This window comes from Puntigrus tetrazona, unplaced genomic scaffold (genome assembly GCF_018831695.1).
Source record: "Puntigrus tetrazona isolate hp1 unplaced genomic scaffold, ASM1883169v1 S000000148, whole genome shotgun sequence".
Taxonomy (NCBI): domain Eukaryota; kingdom Metazoa; phylum Chordata; class Actinopteri; order Cypriniformes; family Cyprinidae; genus Puntigrus; species Puntigrus tetrazona.
The window spans coordinates 330395-348956 of NW_025047824.1; the positions used below are offsets into that span (position 1 = coordinate 330395).

Sequence of the window (18562 nt, forward strand, 5' to 3'; positions counted from 1 at the left end):
AGAAAAATACCTAATGCAAAACTCTAAAGTGGCTAAAAGTATCAATGTTTTAATACAAACACCTGTGCAACCAAATAGCATGTTCACTGCTGGTGTGTAAACTTTACTTCTGAACCCATGAAGAGGGTCGAGGTAACATTTACCACATAATCCTCATAATCTGCATTGTTTACATTCTGGAGAAAAAGCAGACGTGCGTCATGATACTCCAAGATGGCGGAAGATGGAAACCGGTGACTCGATAAAAGTCCAAAAGTGTAGGTTTTGCAGTATCATTAACATTCTGACATAAAATCAAACAAAAGCATGCAGCTGAAAGCATTTTAAATCCCAATGACTGGTGTGTAGGAAAATGATTTTTCGTGTGCATGTTGTTAATGTGATGAAAGCTGTTTAATTCATTTTTAAAGACGTTTGCACATTCTTACAAATTGTTCCTTATTGGTGATTAAGGGGCGGGGCTACAGCATGACATCACCGCAGGTGAGTGAAAGACTTCAGTGAAGGTAAAACTAAACAAAACAGACGAGCTGCAAGCTTCTTCGGACAACAACCTCTTCGTTCTTACACACTGAAACTAGTGATCACATCCGACGGGTAAGTGATGTAAGATTGTTCAGCTTTTAAACTAGTCTGCATATTATTACAGTGTCATTTCATTGACTGTATCTATTGATTTGTGCACTTATGGTACAACTAATTTTTGAACAAAAAAAAAAAAAAAAAATATATATATATATATAAAATAACCTTGCATTATTGGGGGTTGTTGTTAACACGAGTTACAAATATATTTTTCTTCTAGTGCAAAATTGGCATTCGACGAGTTTGACTTTGATCTTTTTACGTGAGATCACTGTAATATCTGAACTTCAAACATAAAATTAGCATTTTGTATTGTTACTTTACCAGTTTACGCGATCATACGTAAACACAGATATAACCGTGAACTTACTCTGAGTTTTTTGAAAGGAAAAATGCTCAAGTTATTCCACAAGTTAAACCAGTTTACAAGACTGAATTCCAAGCGTTTACTTGCCAAACCATTGATGGTGTTGTTAAAGAACCAAACCCGAATTTTCCAAATTGTTACAATTTTTCATGTCTTTTCAGTCATGGCGTCCTCCAGCGGTCCACTAAACGAGGAGCTCCTGTGCTCCATCTGTCTGGATGTGTCCACTGATCCGGTCACCGCTCCATGTGGACACAACTTCTGCAGAACCTGCCTGAACAAGTTCTGGACAAACACTCAGACCTGCTTCTGTCCATTCTGTAAAGAAACTCTGAAACAGCAGAAAAAGGCAAGAGACACAAACAAAACACATCAAACACACATGTACACTGAAGGGTTTAATAAACGTAATATATAAAATATTTAAAATACTCTTTCAAAAAATGTTAAACACCATTTAAGCAATCATCTATACAGTTGCACAACATTTCAACGTCCAGCAATGCACAATATATAAATCTTCAACAGGTTATAAAGCTTGCATCACCAAAGAACATGTTTTTATCGCTTTCAAGCTTGCACTAAAACATAATTTAAAGGTACAGTACGCCCAAAAAATGAAAATCCTGTCATCATTTGCTGACCCTCAAGTGGTTCAAACCTGTATGAATTTCTTTGGAAAGGAAGGTTTTGGTTTTGTGTCACCATTGGGTTGTTTTTCCTACCGTGGAAGTCAACGGTGACCCGAACAGTTTTCCTTTGCATTACAGTCAAGTTTATTTAATCGCTTCAGAACTTTTTATAGCCCACGTCATATTTGTGCCTGAAAAAGTGTCTGAGGTAAATACCCCAAATGGGTAATTCATGAAGTAGTCCTTGGAGCAAACTTTGCGCCTGAAATGGTCTTTAAAGCGAATGTTCATTCTTTTTTCAGACTCTCACCTCCATCGACTGTTTCCTTATTTCATCTCGAACAGTCCACATTTCAAACTGGATGATTATTAGTCTGGGTTTTCTGTTGGTAGCCATATTGCTCACCTTTCCTAAACCATATTCTGCATCTGACCCCCGAACCTTCACCGATTTCAGTCAAAAGGTAAGTATTCCAATCATGACTGCTTTTTCTCAATTATTTATTAATCTCACTCGATTAAGTTATCCGATTCCAAAAATCAAGCACTCGTAATAAGAGAATATTACCGTTTATAATGCTTTTAATCAATGGATTGCATAGTAAATCATTCATTATTAACCGATACTCCTCATATCTGGTATTTCAGCGAAACTAGCATGCGAGCGCCAAATACACATTTTTGTCAATACCTAAGATTTAAAAAACAACATAATGACAATAATAATTTTAGCGTGATGTGCTGGTGATTACCACAGTGCAGCAAAATCACTTAAAGTTCTCCAAGTCTTTGTTTTCTCCATTTAGCTCTGACTACATTCGCAATAGGGTCCTATAAACAGCGTGCAAATAAATGCGCAAACCATGCTTTCGAATTTGAGTTTTCCGCTATTTTAACACACCGGTGCTGTGCAAATCAAATAAAAATTCATAGTTTAAGACTATGAATGGGCGAATGTTTGGGTTTCGACAACTTCGTCATATACATAATGTAATACTAGTCTAAATGCCCTGGACTTCAACGATGCATTGACACAGAATATAATGTGCACATAAAATAAGGGCGTCCCCAATAGTCAGTTGTGTTTCATGGGTTTCTATTACATATTAAACACAAGGTGCATTATATTAAACTATAAATGACTTAACACCTGGGGATCCCTTTAAGTTGCCCACCACATGTGCAACAATATCTTCAGCATACACTATCGTTGAATAAAGGTACCGTTTTAATTGCCTTCGCTGCTTTCACGTCTCGTATTGTTTCAGCGAGAACGATTAACCCCTCAGCAACTGAATACGGTTTCGTAGATTTACCCATAAGCAGTCATACCTCGTATGATGCAATTACGCCACTAATAAAGAAAACTGTTTGTCTGTATTAATCCAAGATTGCAGATCATGATCCTGAAGATCCTCTCTCTGAAGAGAAAGGCATAGGAAAACGTTACGAATGTTAATTCGTTTGAGTAAAAATGCCAAGACGAACAACGCTAGTTCCGTTTCAAACTTTCACATAGAATCTTTAGGTTGTAATAACGTCAATAATTCATATATATCCATTGAATCAACGTACAACTTCTGTTGAAAACGCACAAGAAAGTAAGTTGACCCACATATGACAGCCTCTAAACTTAGCTGAACTAGCTAATTAGCCTAGCCTATTAGCTTCAAGCACTGGACTAAAATGCATTCACTCAGTCACTGCTACCAAATGAATTCAAAGGACCCTCCAAACCTTTCAAAAGACGTGAAATAAAGCATGCATATCTGTAATAAGAAGTCCCCCACTGCTCCTGTATTAGATGTATGCATTTTGTAAGATAAATATACGTATTTTGTAATATAATCATCCAATATTATGTGGCAAGCCTTTTTTATTTAATTTAATTGAATTTTTTTGTTACCTTTTGAGTTTTTTGGTAGTTTAATTTGTCTGGATCAATCTGTTATATGCAAAACACGATTGTCGATCATGGTCCAGACTAAAACGAATTTGCGGTAACATTTGTACCGTGTTGCACAGGTTGAAGATCTGCGGCAGGAATTCAGTCAGCTGAAGAAAAGCACATCGCTCTACGTCTCGCAGGTCTGTGTCTTCAGTAAAAATGTACTGAAGAGAAATGCATATATAAAGAGTTTGGTTCCACAACACTAGAAATCCATTTTGATTCACTTGTTTTCTTTACCATGGAAGTGGCGAGGCAAAAAACCCCACTATTTTCCATTTCAAACTTTCACATACAATCGTTAGGCTATAATAACATAAATATGTTGAATCTAGATTTGTATTTTCAAAGATTTATCATAAAAACTAAATCCATGACACTTTGTTTAAATGCAATACACCTCTTGAAATACTGTGAAAGTTATTTTTCAAATTAAAATGGTTAAAAATGCACTGTGCATAACGCCATTAGTAAAACACTGTTATGCAATATCACATTCGTAAACAGATGCGATTCATTTGTAATTATGAACACAATATTGTGTAGCTTGTCAGTGTCTACGGTGCGTGGAATGGTGCGCTGCGATTGGCTGAGCGGATATATCGCCAAAAACATGGCAGAATAACATTTTGTTACCGCATTTTGGGTAAAACCAAAAATATCGTTACAATTCTGATTTTGACGGAAATGTGTTATTTTATATCGCGTTTTGGAGCCATATATCATATATATTTTGATGCAATTTTTTTTATTGTCTTCTCTCCTTTCTGTAGATGTACTCATTAAATGAAAAACTCCATAAAGCCGGTACGTGAATGTACAAATATTATATTACTCGAAACTTGCTCATTCACAGGATTGTATCTGATATTTAGAATAATGCATAATTTATAATAATAGTAATAAAGAAAAAAAGAAAAATAATTACAAACATTTATAAGTACTTGATGTAATGGTGATTGTCAATTGCAAACGTATTTACTGTAAAAGCAAATTGCTTCGCAAACTGGTGGATGAAAAACATGAACAGACATAGACTCACTGTTAACCTGAAATTACTTCTTACATTATCATCTGTTTCAGCAGGTTTGAAGTGGGCACAGTTATTTGCAGGTACAGTGCGATTAACATCATTTTCTAATGTTCACGATGTTGTGAAGTTAACTGATAAAGTCTGATCTTTCATCTAGTGGATGTGACTCTGGATCCTGAAACGGCGAATCCGTCTCTCATCCTGTCTGATGATGGAAAACAAGTCAGTCATGGAAACATTAAGCAGGACGTCCCAGAAAACCCAAAGAGGTTTTCAATGATTTCGGTTCTGGCAAAGCAGGGATTCAGTTCGGGCAGGTTTTACTTCGAGGTGCAGGTGAAGGGAAAGACAGCGTGGAGTTTAGGGGTGTCCAGAGAATATATTAAGACGAAGGGAAACCTGCTGACTCCAGTGAATGGATTCTGGGCTGTGACTCTGAGGAACGAGACTGAATATACAGCGGGTGAAACACCATCTGTCTCTTTATCTCTGAAAGTGAAACCTGAGGTTGTGGGAGTGTTTGTGGATTATGAGGAGGGTCTGGTCTCTTTTTATGACGCAGGACACCAATCTCATATCTACTCTTTCACTGGTCAGACTTTCACTGACAAACTCTATCCATACTTCAGCCCATACCTTAATAAAGGAGGAAAAAACTCAAAGCCACTGATCATCTCACCTGTCAGTTAAAATCAACAAATCTTCCAAAATGAATAAATGAAAGCTATTCCGAATACCTTTTAACCAAACATTATTATATCTATAACAGTTCATATACAATGCACAAGTGATAATGTAAATAAATTATGTAATTTTTTGAGCGATTAGATTTTTTTTAATTATATATAAGCTCCAATTCTTTTACTTAATGAAAGTGCACATCAATCTGCAAAACAGGGACATGTAATATTTACATATGTGCTGAAATGGGTTTAAATTCTCAAATGTCAATACTGGATAGAATAATGCATTTTTAATGAAATGTAATAAAACGATGCGTGTACCTACAATAAAAATTTATATTTTGAATGTGTTCATTTTCCTAGTCTTTTTTTTACTTGACGGGGCAACATAGAAAGAATCGTTAGGTTAAGACAAATGATTGAAAACTACGAACAGCCCTTACGTCGAAAAATGATGTACTGATACACCTGAAGAAAAAACTGTTGAAAACTCAAAAATGTAAAAATCTTAGTCTTCCTCTGTCTTCCTAGGGCCTCAGACTTTTGCAACGGCTGCCTCTGGTATGTATCCAGAGAATCAGTATAAAGGATTATGAGGAGGGTCTGGTTTCTTTTCACGATGTAGAGTCCAGCTTTCATATCTACTCTTTCACTGGCAAACTCTGTCCATACTTCAGCCCAGGCCATAATGATGAAGATAGAAACTCAAAGCCGCTAATCATCTCAACTGTCAACTGAAATGGACACATCTTTCCTGAACTCAAACTGTCCTGACATATGAAACATGAAAAATGGACAAACTAACTATGCAAATGCTGCTGTCAAGGGATTTAAATTTGTTCATCAAAACCAAATTAGGAATCTGTGCACCTAACCAAAAAAAATATAGAAAGTAAACATAATGGATATATGAAAACTAATTTCTTTTACCATGCAAATTTTTATTTTTAAGAGAATTGACAGAAGTTAGGACATTCGGACATAACTCTCATGAAAAAGCATTGCAGCCTAACCAATATTAGAGACATATTAGACTAACTGTTGTGCAAAATATTGCAAGGTATCCCAAAGTCAGCGCAGGTGTCATGAACCGCACCTCTGTGGCTTCCCCCGAGCACTAACTGTCAGAACTGCATTTCCCACAATGCCCACACCCTAGTCTGAATACCTGCCCAAGGTGAACCTTGTTAGACTGGCCATTTAAGCTGAGCTCTAACCCTCATTCTTTGTGAAGTCTAATCCTTGCCCCGGCTGATAACCCTTCTACTGATTCACCATGTTTACGGTTTCTCTGATTGTTTGCTGCCTGTCTACTGACCCTTCGCCTGGACTCTTTGACTCTGATGCCTGCCGCCCGTCTCGATGTCCACCTGGTATTGTTTATGATTGGTTGTTAAACTCGCAGATGGATGCGAACGTCTCCGACTCATCGTTAAAGCAGTTTCACTTTTGATTCAAACTAAATGTTACTTTTATTTCTGGATCCCTGGCGTGCAACTGTAGGAGGTTTCGATGCGGTTTTAACTCCATAGTAGATCTTGTCCTTTAGCACCTTTTCACCAATTGGTTTGGGTGGAGGTCATCCAGTTTAAACAGCTGTCTATGGCCCCAGAAAAGACTGAAGTTGTCGATGAAGTTTAAACACTCAGCAGGGATGAATAAGAAACCTTTCTGCATTCAAGACTATAGGCGGAGCTAGTATATGACATCTTGGCAAGTGAGCGAAAGACTGCAGTTAAAGTGAAATGAAACCGGAAGCTTCAAAGAACACTCCTATTCAGAAACCGAGATTAACCATCAGACCTGATATTCGCTGACAGGTAAGTAAGGACTAATTCAGTAGTTCGATAGCATAAAGCGGTAACAGAAAGTATTTCAAACATATGGCTGTAAAGGGGGTTTTGATGTGGCGCAAAAGCAAGAAACGGGTACCAGGTGCAGAATGAGAAAAGGTAGAGTTTCAGGTATTCAGTTGATCATTTGTTTGAAATTTTGCATATTTTTCATGGTTTTTCTGTGTTGTCGTTCATAAACAAAATTCTGATAGATATTCGCGATAGTTGTTGCGGTTGTGTGGGAGCGATAAAGGCTGATGAGAAAGAAGATGATTCACAGCTACAACAAACATCAGAACATCAACCACCAACCACGCACACTGAACAGACAGGAACTTAAGCACACAGACTAACTAAGAATAAATAATGAGACACAACTGAACTCAACTCAAATCAGAAACCATGACAGCAACTCAGTCCAAACTAACCAAAACCACGACAACGGCATTAAAATACTTAAAATATTGTTGCAAAAACTTGTTACATTATTAATATCCATTGCAGCACCACAGAGCCTTCTGAAGCACCAGATCAGCCGTCTCAGGCAGGAAGTTTATAGATGGGTGAGGTTTTAGTGGTGACATTCATCAACACTCCCTTAACTTCCTGCCAGAACACATTTCTTTATTGCTGCTTAAACAGTGGTTCTTCATAATTTTTAACATGCATCATCAAACAAACTTACTCAGTGTACATTACATTTATCAGATCTATTCTGCTCAGCAATGTAGATGATATATTGTCATTACTTATCTTTTCAGTCATGGCGTCCTCCAGCGGTCCACTAAACGAGGAGCTCCTGTGCTCCATCTGTCTGGATGTGTCCACTGATCTAATCGCCGCTCCATGTGGACACAACTTCTGCAGAACCTGTCTGAACAAGTTCTGGACAAACACTCAGACCTTCTACTGTCCATCCTGTAAAGAAACTAGTAGTGCTGTATTAGGGGTTAGGCAAACTCTACAGAGTTCCCAGGTGAATATGATCCTCAGAAGCAATAGCAGCACCCCTGAATACATTGCTGAGAGTTTTGCGCAACATTTTAATGACAAGCTCAACATAGGAAGACCTAAGGTGTTGTGTGACATCTGTCATGAAAGGAAGCAGAAAGCCGTGAAGTCCTGTCTGACGTGTCAAAGCTCTTACTGTGAGACTCACCTGGAGCCTCATCACAGAGTCCAGCGTCTAAAGAAACACACACTCATCAACGCTGTGGAAAATCTGGAGACTTATATATGTCACGAGAAACCTCTGGAGCCGGTCTGCAGAGATGATCAGAAGGAGCGCACTGAAGGAGACCACAGGACGTACAACAGTGTTCCTATAGAGCAGGAGAGTCAGGAGAAGGCAAGAATCACCAACTAAACACTTTAAACGCATGAAATACAGCCTTTCTTTCTGTCTGTGTTAAAGTACTTATCCCTTTTTATGTTAAGGGTTGGTCACACTACACTTTGTTTCTGTGACTTCTATTCATGCACACACGAACGAGAGCGGCAACACAAGTTACTAGTTATTTGATCTGCTAATATTTGCAATCCAAAAATGATCACAGATTACATAATTACCATGTCCTTTTCCTGCACATCTATCTCCATGACTGTAACAGCCACACTTTTTACACAACCGGTTTAATTTAAGGTTATGGTTCTTGGTGATTACCCAAACCCACCCAAACTAACTTGAACATAAACATACCTAACATTGCCAATGCGAAAACCTAACCCTCTTGCTTAATTAACACACAAATCAACTCTAAACAAATATCCATTATGCCTCCGGTTGCTAGAACCGACTGCAGGTTCTTTACACAGATACCCTCCCAAGAGTGTTAGTGTCCGTCTTTGTTTTGGCCGAGTGTGCTTAAAGTGAAGCCATCTCGTATCAACCCCCCAGTTGACCGGCTGTAATCTAATGGGACGTGAGACAAATGAAATGATTAAATTACTCTCAATTCAACTTCGGCTCCGACTCTGGCTCCAAATGACCTAAATTCAGCTGCCATACCGGGAATCACTTCACTTTCGTTAGTGGATGGAAGTGCAGTGGCGTCATCCATCTTTTTTTACAGTCTATGGTCTCGGCACTGGAAGTAGATGGTGGGTAGCAGCCCTGGCTTCCACCAGTCTTTCTCTGGGGCCAGTGAGTAGTATGGTGCCGACCTGTCCTTATGAAGCACCACCCATCTACCCCATCCAGGCATTCAAACATGAAAGAAACTTACCAGTTCCCTTACTTCCTCTGGGTGTCCCCTAGCACAAGCATAGGCCTGTAGGGCCGGTGCCACACGCCCACTTCTGGCTGGATTTAAGGGTCCTCTAGAGCCTCTAGATGGACCTCCTTAACCTACATTTGGTACTTCACTCCAAATGCAGGGTGCAGAGACTGGGATTGGACCGTGACCATCCTGTAGATTTCATTTTTTTGAATAGATTACAAGATAGCTGCAATAATGGCAGGAGCTTTCTTTGCCAACAGTTTTAAAGTAAAAATGCATATATTAGAATGCATTTTGCTGATTTAGCATTAAGGTTTTTAAGGTAAAATGTTTTTGTCAGGCGTTGTCATCAGAAATGGAATCAGCAGCAAGAGCTCTCATTGATGTGTTAGCCAGGGGCCTGGCTCCGTCTTCATCTACTGCTTCGCCCACTCTGCCAGAACCTGAAAATAGGGTGAGGCAGGCATTAAAAAGGTAATTTTATGTTTACTATTTTAATATTTAGCATTTAGTAACCAATTTAAACACCTAAAAATATAACTTTTCTTGTCTTTTTATAACCTTCTGCTGAAATACTGCAGGCAATTCCAGAGTATGTTTGAAACCGAAAATGACCAGCCTTGGGGCAAAAAACGCTTGTCTGTAGCTAAACCTGGCAATGTGAAAAAGACAGATTTTCTCATTTATGTGCTCTCCAAACCAACTCTGGTTACTCCAAAAGTGGATGAAGACCTAAAACTTGTACATGCTGGGCTTGGGAAAAGGCTGTTAACTGTTCCAGACGGTTTTAAACACAGTGAGGTAATTGCAAACATTATCATAATACTAATCATTATACAATGCAAGTTTTTTTATTTTTTTATTTTTTCTCCCGTGACTTAAATCAATAATGTATGTGTTCTATGCTTGTTTAAGATTGTCAGTTTGCTCGAGGAAGAATTTCCTAAATTAAAAACTGTTCAGGGGGGCTGGATGTTTTACAAGCGCACAGGTATTTATATTTTGCATGTCTATTATAAATAAAATGTAATAAAGGAATTCATTCTTTCTTATTTTTTCAAAAAATGGGTGTGGAAATGTCCTACCTTGCATATCTAAAGTCTTAACGACAAATTTGTGTTACTGAATTTCTGTAAAAATAGACTTTTTTGCTGTGTCTAAAACACCCTTAAAATTACTTTTGTGAACGTAAATATGCATTAAAACACTGCAAAAAACGGCTTAGTATTTGTGTCTTGTTTCTAGCCAGAAAAAACTAAAATTCTTAAATCAAGATAACAAAAAACTGCATGATAGAGGTCGATACTTGCTGCGTCTGAAATTGCATACTAGGTACTACATTTTCATTTGAACGTACTGCCTGAGCGCTAAAACAGTACGCTCTATATAGTATGAATGAGGAATGTTAATGTTGTCAGGCATCAACACGACAATTCAATAAGTTGGCCGTTTACATTGAATATTAGAAAAAAGTGCAACTTAACCACAATGAAGAACGTATTTCTCTGAGGTAACGTTACTTGCATCTCTGGTATCCAACACTTTATCTAATATGACCCCGTGGCCTCGTGGGATAGTAAAGCGTCCATCATAAGCATACCGCAGAATTCAGGTGGAAGCAGTAGATACTTCTCACCTGTCGTTTTTCGCCATGCAAAAGTAACCTATTTGCATAATGCCCGCGAAATATGAACAAAGTCTGTGGCGACCAATCAAAACAGACTTGGCCAGCTGACCAATCAGTGTAGAGTCGGCTTATGGAAGGGAGGGGTTTACAAACCTTAAGGTCTGAATTGAATCAAATGAATCACATCTAAATCATTGCATGATGATTCTAATATTAAATGCATATTCTAAGTAAATGAAATATTCCTAAGACAAGAGTATTTGCAGCAATTGCAACTGGTGGTAAATACAGCTTAAGAGATCATCCATGTCCAAATTTGAACTTTTATTTACAATAATTCTGACAGCACATGAAGGCAGAATTTGATCCTCCTCTGATTTTACCATCAGGTGAGCGGCGTAAGCTGACTATAATTCCCACAGACTCCGATGGATACTCAACTCGGCTCCTGAAATCAGTGTCGAATAACGGGAAAAACACGCTTTATGTGGTTCCACTACAAGAGCAGCTTTCCACCGAACCATTACCCTTCGATTCTGTCGAGTTTGCAAAGATGCCGCAGTCGAAATGCATGAAATGCGAGAGGAAAATCCCTCTGCCGTTGCTGCCCTTACACGTCAAAGAGTGCAACGTAGGTTTTCACCGTATTGATTTTTTTACTTTTTAGATCGTACGACCGATCCATTTCCATTATTTCCGTTAGGAGTCTGTAACTGATGCGGCTATTTTTGAAGATGAAGATGTTAGCGGAGCCACTGACCAGCCGAGTTCACTTCACACCGATTTAGATCAATCATCACAGGTATTTCGATCGACATTCATTCCTTGACGAACGCACATATGTATTTTTGTTGATCATCCGTGGAAGCGATCTGGATCTATAAGGTAGAAAATGCATAAGCTATATCTTATCTCAGAGGCTGCGTTATCCAGAGGTCGCATTTGAAGTCTGCACGTGTTATTACGGATGTCTTATTTAGGAAAATTGACTTATTCCTTGCGAGGTGTAAAATACTACAATTCGTTTTTAACGGTTAATTTAACCGTTCATTTTAACGGTAAACTTCTTAAAGACGCAGCCTTGCAAATGAGACGCAGCTATGGCATTAACTAAGTCAACCAATTGATTTGTTTTGCTGGAAACCAACGAATAACATGATTGTCTTGCATTTTATCCGTACAGATTTGTCCCATTTGCCAGGTTTCTTTCCCAGCTGATGTTCTGCCTTATCACGCAAGCACATGCGGTGAAGGGTAACGTTATACTACAATATGTAGAAGGACCCTTACTTTAATAACTTAAAGTATAAGTCTACCCAAAGTTGATATTTCTGTCATGATTTACAGGTGTCTATTTCATGTCTGAAAATGAGAAAAATCGACCAAATCGTATATGATATAACTGTAAAATATGTCGCTGGGAAAAGAGAAAAACGATCCATATTGTTAAAGACCTTGTTTGTTAAAGGTATAATTATGGATTTGTTTAAAATATCTGAAGATTAATAGACCTCGAAAGCTGAGCTGGAATTGAGGTTAAAAAGAGAGAGAAATTTGGGGTGGACCAAGGTCTTAGATTAAGCAATGAGTACGCCTTGGTTGATTTAGTAACTTTTATAAGCACGCTTTAGGGGGGAAAAAACCAATTCAGTTGCATTCAATGGTTCAAACATGCATTTTAGTCTAGGATTGGGATTTAAACCTTGTCTGAGAAACCAGGCGGATGTCTTTAGCTGTAAAGACTTTGTTTTGTCTGTGTACAGTCAATGTTACTTTAATTTTAATGTGCAATAAAATTTCTAAACTGGATGGATAAACGGAACTGAAAAGTTGTGCGTGTCGTGTTTTTTAGAGGGTGGACGTTCAGTGGCAGTGATTCTCCGAGCACCTCCACAAGAGAAGAATGGCCGAGACCCTCAACTGCACATATATTTACTTCACTATCATCAGGTCATGCATGACACTTTCTGCTTGGGTAGTTTTATATGCAAGAAACCTTTTCTGTGTGGGCTCTTTGTTATAACCTCTTTGTTATAACCTCTTAAGACCCTGCGGCCTCATATGAGTACATTATATTTTACCGTATTCCTCTGTAACTGTACGTGCCACGGTTTTAAGCCTGGATGTCCTGTACAGAGCACATTCATAGCGTTTCAGAGATATCAAACGATTGGACGTTTCACCGGGACCACTCCCTCTCCATGGTCTTCAAAAATGGCTGACATTACTTTACTTTAGCGATAGCAATATCTTGTCATTTTCAATTCAGATATGTCTAATTTTTAAATTGCGTATCATAAATCGACATCTCAGGAAAACATTATGGGGTTTCAAATCAAAATATGACTTTCGGTTACGAAACAGGATGTCGATTTCATACATGCACATACCGGAGCTGAAAGCATGTTTATTATGCATTTTGGGAGACAAATGAATAGGGCAAAAATTTCTATTTCAGCATTCTATTAAATATGATATATTATTACACTTATTACCCATTATTACACTTGTTTTTTTTCATCACATGTTGTCCCAAAACCAGTAATATGCAAATTAGATTTAGTTTATAGATATTGTATATGATGAGAAAACCAGTTTATTACCATTTTACACACATTTTACAGAAAGAAGAATTGTATATTAAATCATTCTACTGTAACATAGTTCAGAATGATCTTCATGCAACATTTGCTAAAGAAAAATCTTGAAAACTACAAATGTATTGCCTGTGCATGTTCATTTATGACTTTTTTTTTAAGTCCTTATGTCCTCAACCGAGGACATGTTATAACTTATCGATGAAATCACTTTTTATACTTTGGTTTTTTTCCGCTCTAAACAATGTAAAGACACAAACCTTTTTCTCGGGTCTTAAGAGGATGCAACTGTTTGTAAAATGTCCTTTGCGTAATTCGTGAATTTCTTTTTCAGGATGGAAATACGAAAGTGACCCACAGAAAGCATGTCGAATGTTTTGTGATGAATTGCTCAACCAAAACAAATACTGTCCATCTCTGTCACTCGTCCTTGATGCTGTGGACGAGCAGGACAGTGAACTGATTTCATTTTATAAAATGAACAGCACTAACTGGTCGGCTCCCTTGACATGTAGACTGACAGGTATTAGTTAATTAAAATAACTGAAATATCATTTCAAAGTCATTATGTGAAGCAATCATTTTCTGCAGTGTGCATGTTGATTTTGTTTTAGGAGATGCAGCTGTCGGCACGGGAGTCAAGCGTCATGTTTTGTCCATGGTGATGCAAAAGGTGAAGACTGGCTTCACTTTAAATTTGGGTTCGTAATTGTTTTGCCATTCTTTTCCGCATTTTTTTATATTGATCAAACTGATTCGAATTATGATGGCTGATATAAACATCGCTGCACTTGGCTGATTAGATGATGCTGTAAAACATGGCCATGATTTTAACTGTAAAAAAAATGCTACGGCAAAAAAAGTTGACTTTCCCAGAATTCCCTGCATTGCATTTCAAGTTGGATGTTTCTTGCTTTGGTTCATCATGTGACTTTCTCATCACCACCTGCTTTAGTGGTTATCAGTGTATTACAAAGGTAAAAAATCGATTGTACTACTTTAATAGGTTGGTAAGTTACGGTATTTAACTGTAAATTTAATTTAAACCGTAGTTTTTATGGTTTTTTGGGGGGTTTTTTACCCTAAATTTACCATAAATATTGTCAAAATAGATAGTGGAAATATAACAGAAAAAAGCAATCATCATTAATGTACTTGATGATTTTTAACTGTAGTGCATGATTCAAGATAAAGGGGTCTGATTCAACAAGGAATATCAGAAAGCCGAGTCCTGAAAGGAGGAAGTAAGACTTGCTGAGTAATACCGAATAGAGCTGAATGTCTTTATAATTGTATTTCTGTAGATAGATATGATTGTTTTGAATCTTGATAATGCATTTGGGCTATTTTTTTCAACAGTGAAATAACAACTGTCCTCAAAAAAATTAGACAACCTTAAACTAGCTCTCATTTCCTTATCCCGCTCAGATTTGAGTAAAGATAGGCCAAATGCAAAGAATGTTACGGCTTTTAAACAACCAATGCATTTAAAGATGTCCGTCTTACATATTTTTCTTAAGGTTCTTCCACCTCAGCCCTTTTTGAGGGGGAAAAAAACCACCGTGTCCCTTCTGCATCTGCTGTACTACGGGACAGCGACCTGTTCCAAATGGCTGGCCGAATGATAGGTCACTCTTTTTTACACGGAGGTCCTTGTCTTTCTGGACTGAGTTTATCTGTGGTCATCCTTCTGACCGGAGGGAACCCTGACAGCGCGGTTTCAGCGCTCACACTGCAGGACTGCCCAGACCTAGACCACAGGGAAACCATTCGTTTGGTGAGTACCGGAATTCTTGCTTTCTTTTTGCGCAAACTTGTCCCTCAGTCATTGTAACATGGTGTACATTTTCAATGTGTTCTTGGAGCTCAAGAAGACAAAACTCACTAAAGAAGAAAAGAGTCAACTGACAGACCTTTGCCTTTTCTGGGATCTCCCTGTTCCTTCGTCGAGTAACCGGGACTGGCTGTTTCAACAGCTGTTGTCGCATGCTGTAAGTTTTGCTGTTTTTGTTTTATAATAATATTGTGACCAGAGTCAATGAAAAAGATTAAGACTCAATTGACCCAATCAAAATCTTTTAGTTTCAGGCTGAAAAAAAACATGCATGTGTTAGTGCAGTCCTAAATCATATACGAAATTTTGATCATGCTATCAACGTATTAACAACATGCTAGTAACTAGCTAATCATGCTAACAGCATGCTAGCAACATGCTAATCTTGTTAGAAACATGCTAGGGACAAGATAGTAACTTGTTAATCGTGTTAGCAACATGCTAATCATGCTAGTCATGGTAGAAATATGCTAACGACGTGCTGGAAACTTGCCAATCAATCAATCAATCATTTCTAACCATCTTGTTTAAACGTCAAACTATACCTTTAAACTTCAAACTTTTAAAACAATTTCTAATAGTTCAGTTCAGTTCTTTCTGAAGAACTAAATTACTTCAAATGGCCTAAATACCAGCCTCAAGCCATTGAAAAGTAGCCAAATTTATGTATATATAAATTTGGCTACTTTTTTTAATGGCTTGTGGCTGGTATTTAGGCCGTTTGAAGTAAAAGTAATTGAAGAACATACACTATGTGTGAAAAGCATTCACTTAGTATCGTTATCTCATTTTTGACAATGGCTTTTAGAGACTTTTACATTTGAACTCTTACAGTCCGTCTGTGTTTCAGGTACTCGGACGTGTTAAGCGCCAGATTAAAGATTTGAGAAAAGGCATCAAAGACACTGGCATCTGGCCACTTCTCTCCCAGAGACAAGACAGTCACGACATTGTTTTCCCAAGGGAGTCGGCGAGGGACGTTACATCACAGGTATACTTGTATTTGTAATCTGCTATTCTCTGCTATTAATCATTTGGTATATTTGGAAATTTGGTATTTTGTTTTGCATTTATACAAACATGAAAAAAGTTAAATCTTGTGTATGACTGTATAGATGACACAAATTGTTATCTTGGGGTGGTCCATGTGCCAAACTTGCGCTATTAAGAGGGGTTAAGAATTGGATATTGAAATTTTAAATGTACATTCAGGCTAAACGTACTTAAAAGTGAACTAAATAAAATTTCAGAGTACACTAATTTTTATTGAAGCCCTACTACTGGAAACTACGTATTTCTAGTTTTCTCAAATTTGTGAAGTCATAGCAACTTTCAAATGGTTACCTGAGCCAGAACCAATTTGCCTAGAGTAAAAATTATGTTCACTTTAGCAGACAATGTTGAAAATCAGGATGGAAATGTGCATTTCTAATTTTTTTTAAGTTGGCTTGAAAAAGCCAACTTGCTGATCTTTTTCGGAGACAAAATTTTCTAAAAACTTACCTTCTGTGTACTATTTCTAATCCATTTAAACTCCTTTAAGCTTCTAATACTATTCCTAGTCTATCTAAATAATGCTAGAAACACAAAAATCATGCTAGCAACGGGTTAACAACATGCTAGTAACTAGCTAATCATGCTAACAGCATGCTAGCCACATGTTAATCTTGTTAGAAACATGCTAGCGACAAGATAGTAACTTGTTAATCATGTTAGCAACATGCTAATCATGGTAGAAATATGCTAACGACATGCTAGAAACTGGCTAATCAATCAATCAATTAATCAATCATTATCTAACTCTATCTATCTTGTTTAAACGTCAAACTATACCTTTAAACTTCAAAACAATTTCTAATAGTTCAGTTCTTTCTAAAGCCAACTTCAAAGCGTGTTCACAAATTTTACTTGTCTAGTTATTATTAGTATTTAAAAATGACCAACATTATACACATACATTGTCTCATAAAAGAAAATGGCAAATGAGGTCATGAACTTGTTTATTCTTGTTCAAACCCCAAGGGAATACTTCAGAAAATAGTTTGGCCTAAAGCTGTGGACTATGAGAATAAGGACAATGATGAATCCATTACTGTTGAAAAAATGTGTGTCATCACAGGCTACATACGAAGATTTATTGAAGAAGGTATGGGATTATTTATGCAACTTGCATTACAAATGGTCTTTCTGTTCAAATGGAAAAGATCTGTCAGTGATGGCACTTTAGTTTACAGTATGTGTACTTCCCTGGTACATACATGTACTGTTAAATAAAGTGTTACCCTGTCGTTTACAGGTTATATCAAAATTCAAATAGAACAAATGTATACATTTTTTCCCTAATTTTTTTTTTTGCTCTTTCATAGCATCACCAACCATGCTGAATCACTTAATGAAGTTCTGGGTGGGATGGGAGCTGCCAGAAGAAAACCTAACGTTGGAGTTGGTGAATGCCAAGTTCCCTGTTGCATACACGTGTTTCAAAACATTGCGCCTTCCCTGTCACTACAAGAGCTATGCTGCATTCAGAGTAGATATGTTAATGTGCCTGAACTCTGTAAATAGTGGATTTGGCCTTGTTTAACCAGGAACGTTTAACAAGTGGTCCTCTGCTGTCATCTAGTGGTTACAATGGCAATTGTATAAAAGGAGTAAGAGTGTTTTTATTACCTACCAACTTATTACCTACCATTTGCCAGAATAAGAAGGAGAAGATGGAAACACCTACCGTGTATGGCCGCTAATAAAAATGTAATTACTATAGGGTTTCAGGGATAAACAAGGCTTACATTTCCTAAATAACCATCCGTTCCACCAAAGATGACCAAGTTGTTCCCGTGAAAACATCCTGACATACACCAGCTTAGAAATTTCATTTATGCATAAAAGTGCACTGGAACACAGCCATGGACATACCCTTGATCCTTCGAGTCAAATATATAATGTAGAAACTAGAATGAAAACTTGCATTTTCTTGAAAGCATTGCTTCTCAATGATTTGTGTAATGACTATACAAATAAACGTGAACTGAATGGAATTACATGTAAATTGGTGTGATTTTTGATTGTTCTTTATATGCAGTAACAACACCTGAATAAAGACAATTACATGCCCGTTATTATGCAAATAAGCATAAGATAGACTTCAGTTAATGGTTAATTTCAGTTAGTTACTTTTTGGCAAAAGAAGTCAGGCTAACTG

The 18562-nt window shown here is 37.5% G+C and overlaps 2 protein-coding genes across 10 annotated transcripts in view; both read left to right on the plus strand.

Annotated features, from left to right (window-relative positions):
• The first annotated feature begins 497 nt into the window (after positions 1 to 497).
• Positions 498 to 5598, plus strand: btr31 (bloodthirsty-related gene family, member 31). Of its 2 annotated transcripts, none has more exons than XM_043230130.1 (7): positions 498 to 597; positions 1114 to 1301; positions 1887 to 2048; positions 3610 to 3672; positions 4306 to 4339; positions 4616 to 4645; positions 4723 to 5598. In XM_043230130.1, the coding sequence occupies exons 2-7, from the start codon at positions 1116 to 1118 to the stop codon at positions 5253 to 5255; spliced, it is 1008 nt and encodes a 335-aa protein (XP_043086065.1). In that variant the 5' UTR covers positions 498 to 597; positions 1114 to 1115; the 3' UTR covers positions 5256 to 5598. The 2 variants fall into 2 exon arrangements, with proteins under 2 accessions (XP_043086065.1, XP_043086066.1); XM_043230131.1 differs by having other exon boundaries at positions 4619 to 4645.
• Positions 5599 to 5710: 112 nt separating this feature from the next.
• The window catches only part of LOC122332742 (E3 ubiquitin-protein ligase TRIM39-like), a 37090-nt gene continuing 24238 nt past the window's right edge, over positions 5711 to 18562 (plus strand). Inside the window, exons 1-16 of one of the 8 annotated variants that reach the window (XM_043230123.1) lie at positions 6534 to 7068; positions 7845 to 8431; positions 9643 to 9776; positions 9884 to 10103; positions 10218 to 10293; positions 11319 to 11560; positions 11633 to 11731; positions 12113 to 12183; positions 12782 to 12879; positions 13861 to 14049; positions 14141 to 14227; positions 15047 to 15303; positions 15392 to 15517; positions 16211 to 16351; positions 17383 to 17506; positions 17727 to 18398. In XM_043230123.1, the coding sequence (XP_043086058.1) occupies positions 7847 to 8431; positions 9643 to 9776; positions 9884 to 10103; positions 10218 to 10293; positions 11319 to 11560; positions 11633 to 11731; positions 12113 to 12183; positions 12782 to 12879; positions 13861 to 14049; positions 14141 to 14227; positions 15047 to 15303; positions 15392 to 15517; positions 16211 to 16351; positions 17383 to 17506; positions 17727 to 17944 (2667 nt within the window). In that variant the 5' untranslated portion in view covers positions 6534 to 7068; positions 7845 to 7846 and the 3' untranslated portion in view covers positions 17945 to 18398. The other 7 variants (XM_043230122.1, XM_043230120.1, XM_043230121.1 and 4 more) reach the window with 7 other exon arrangements.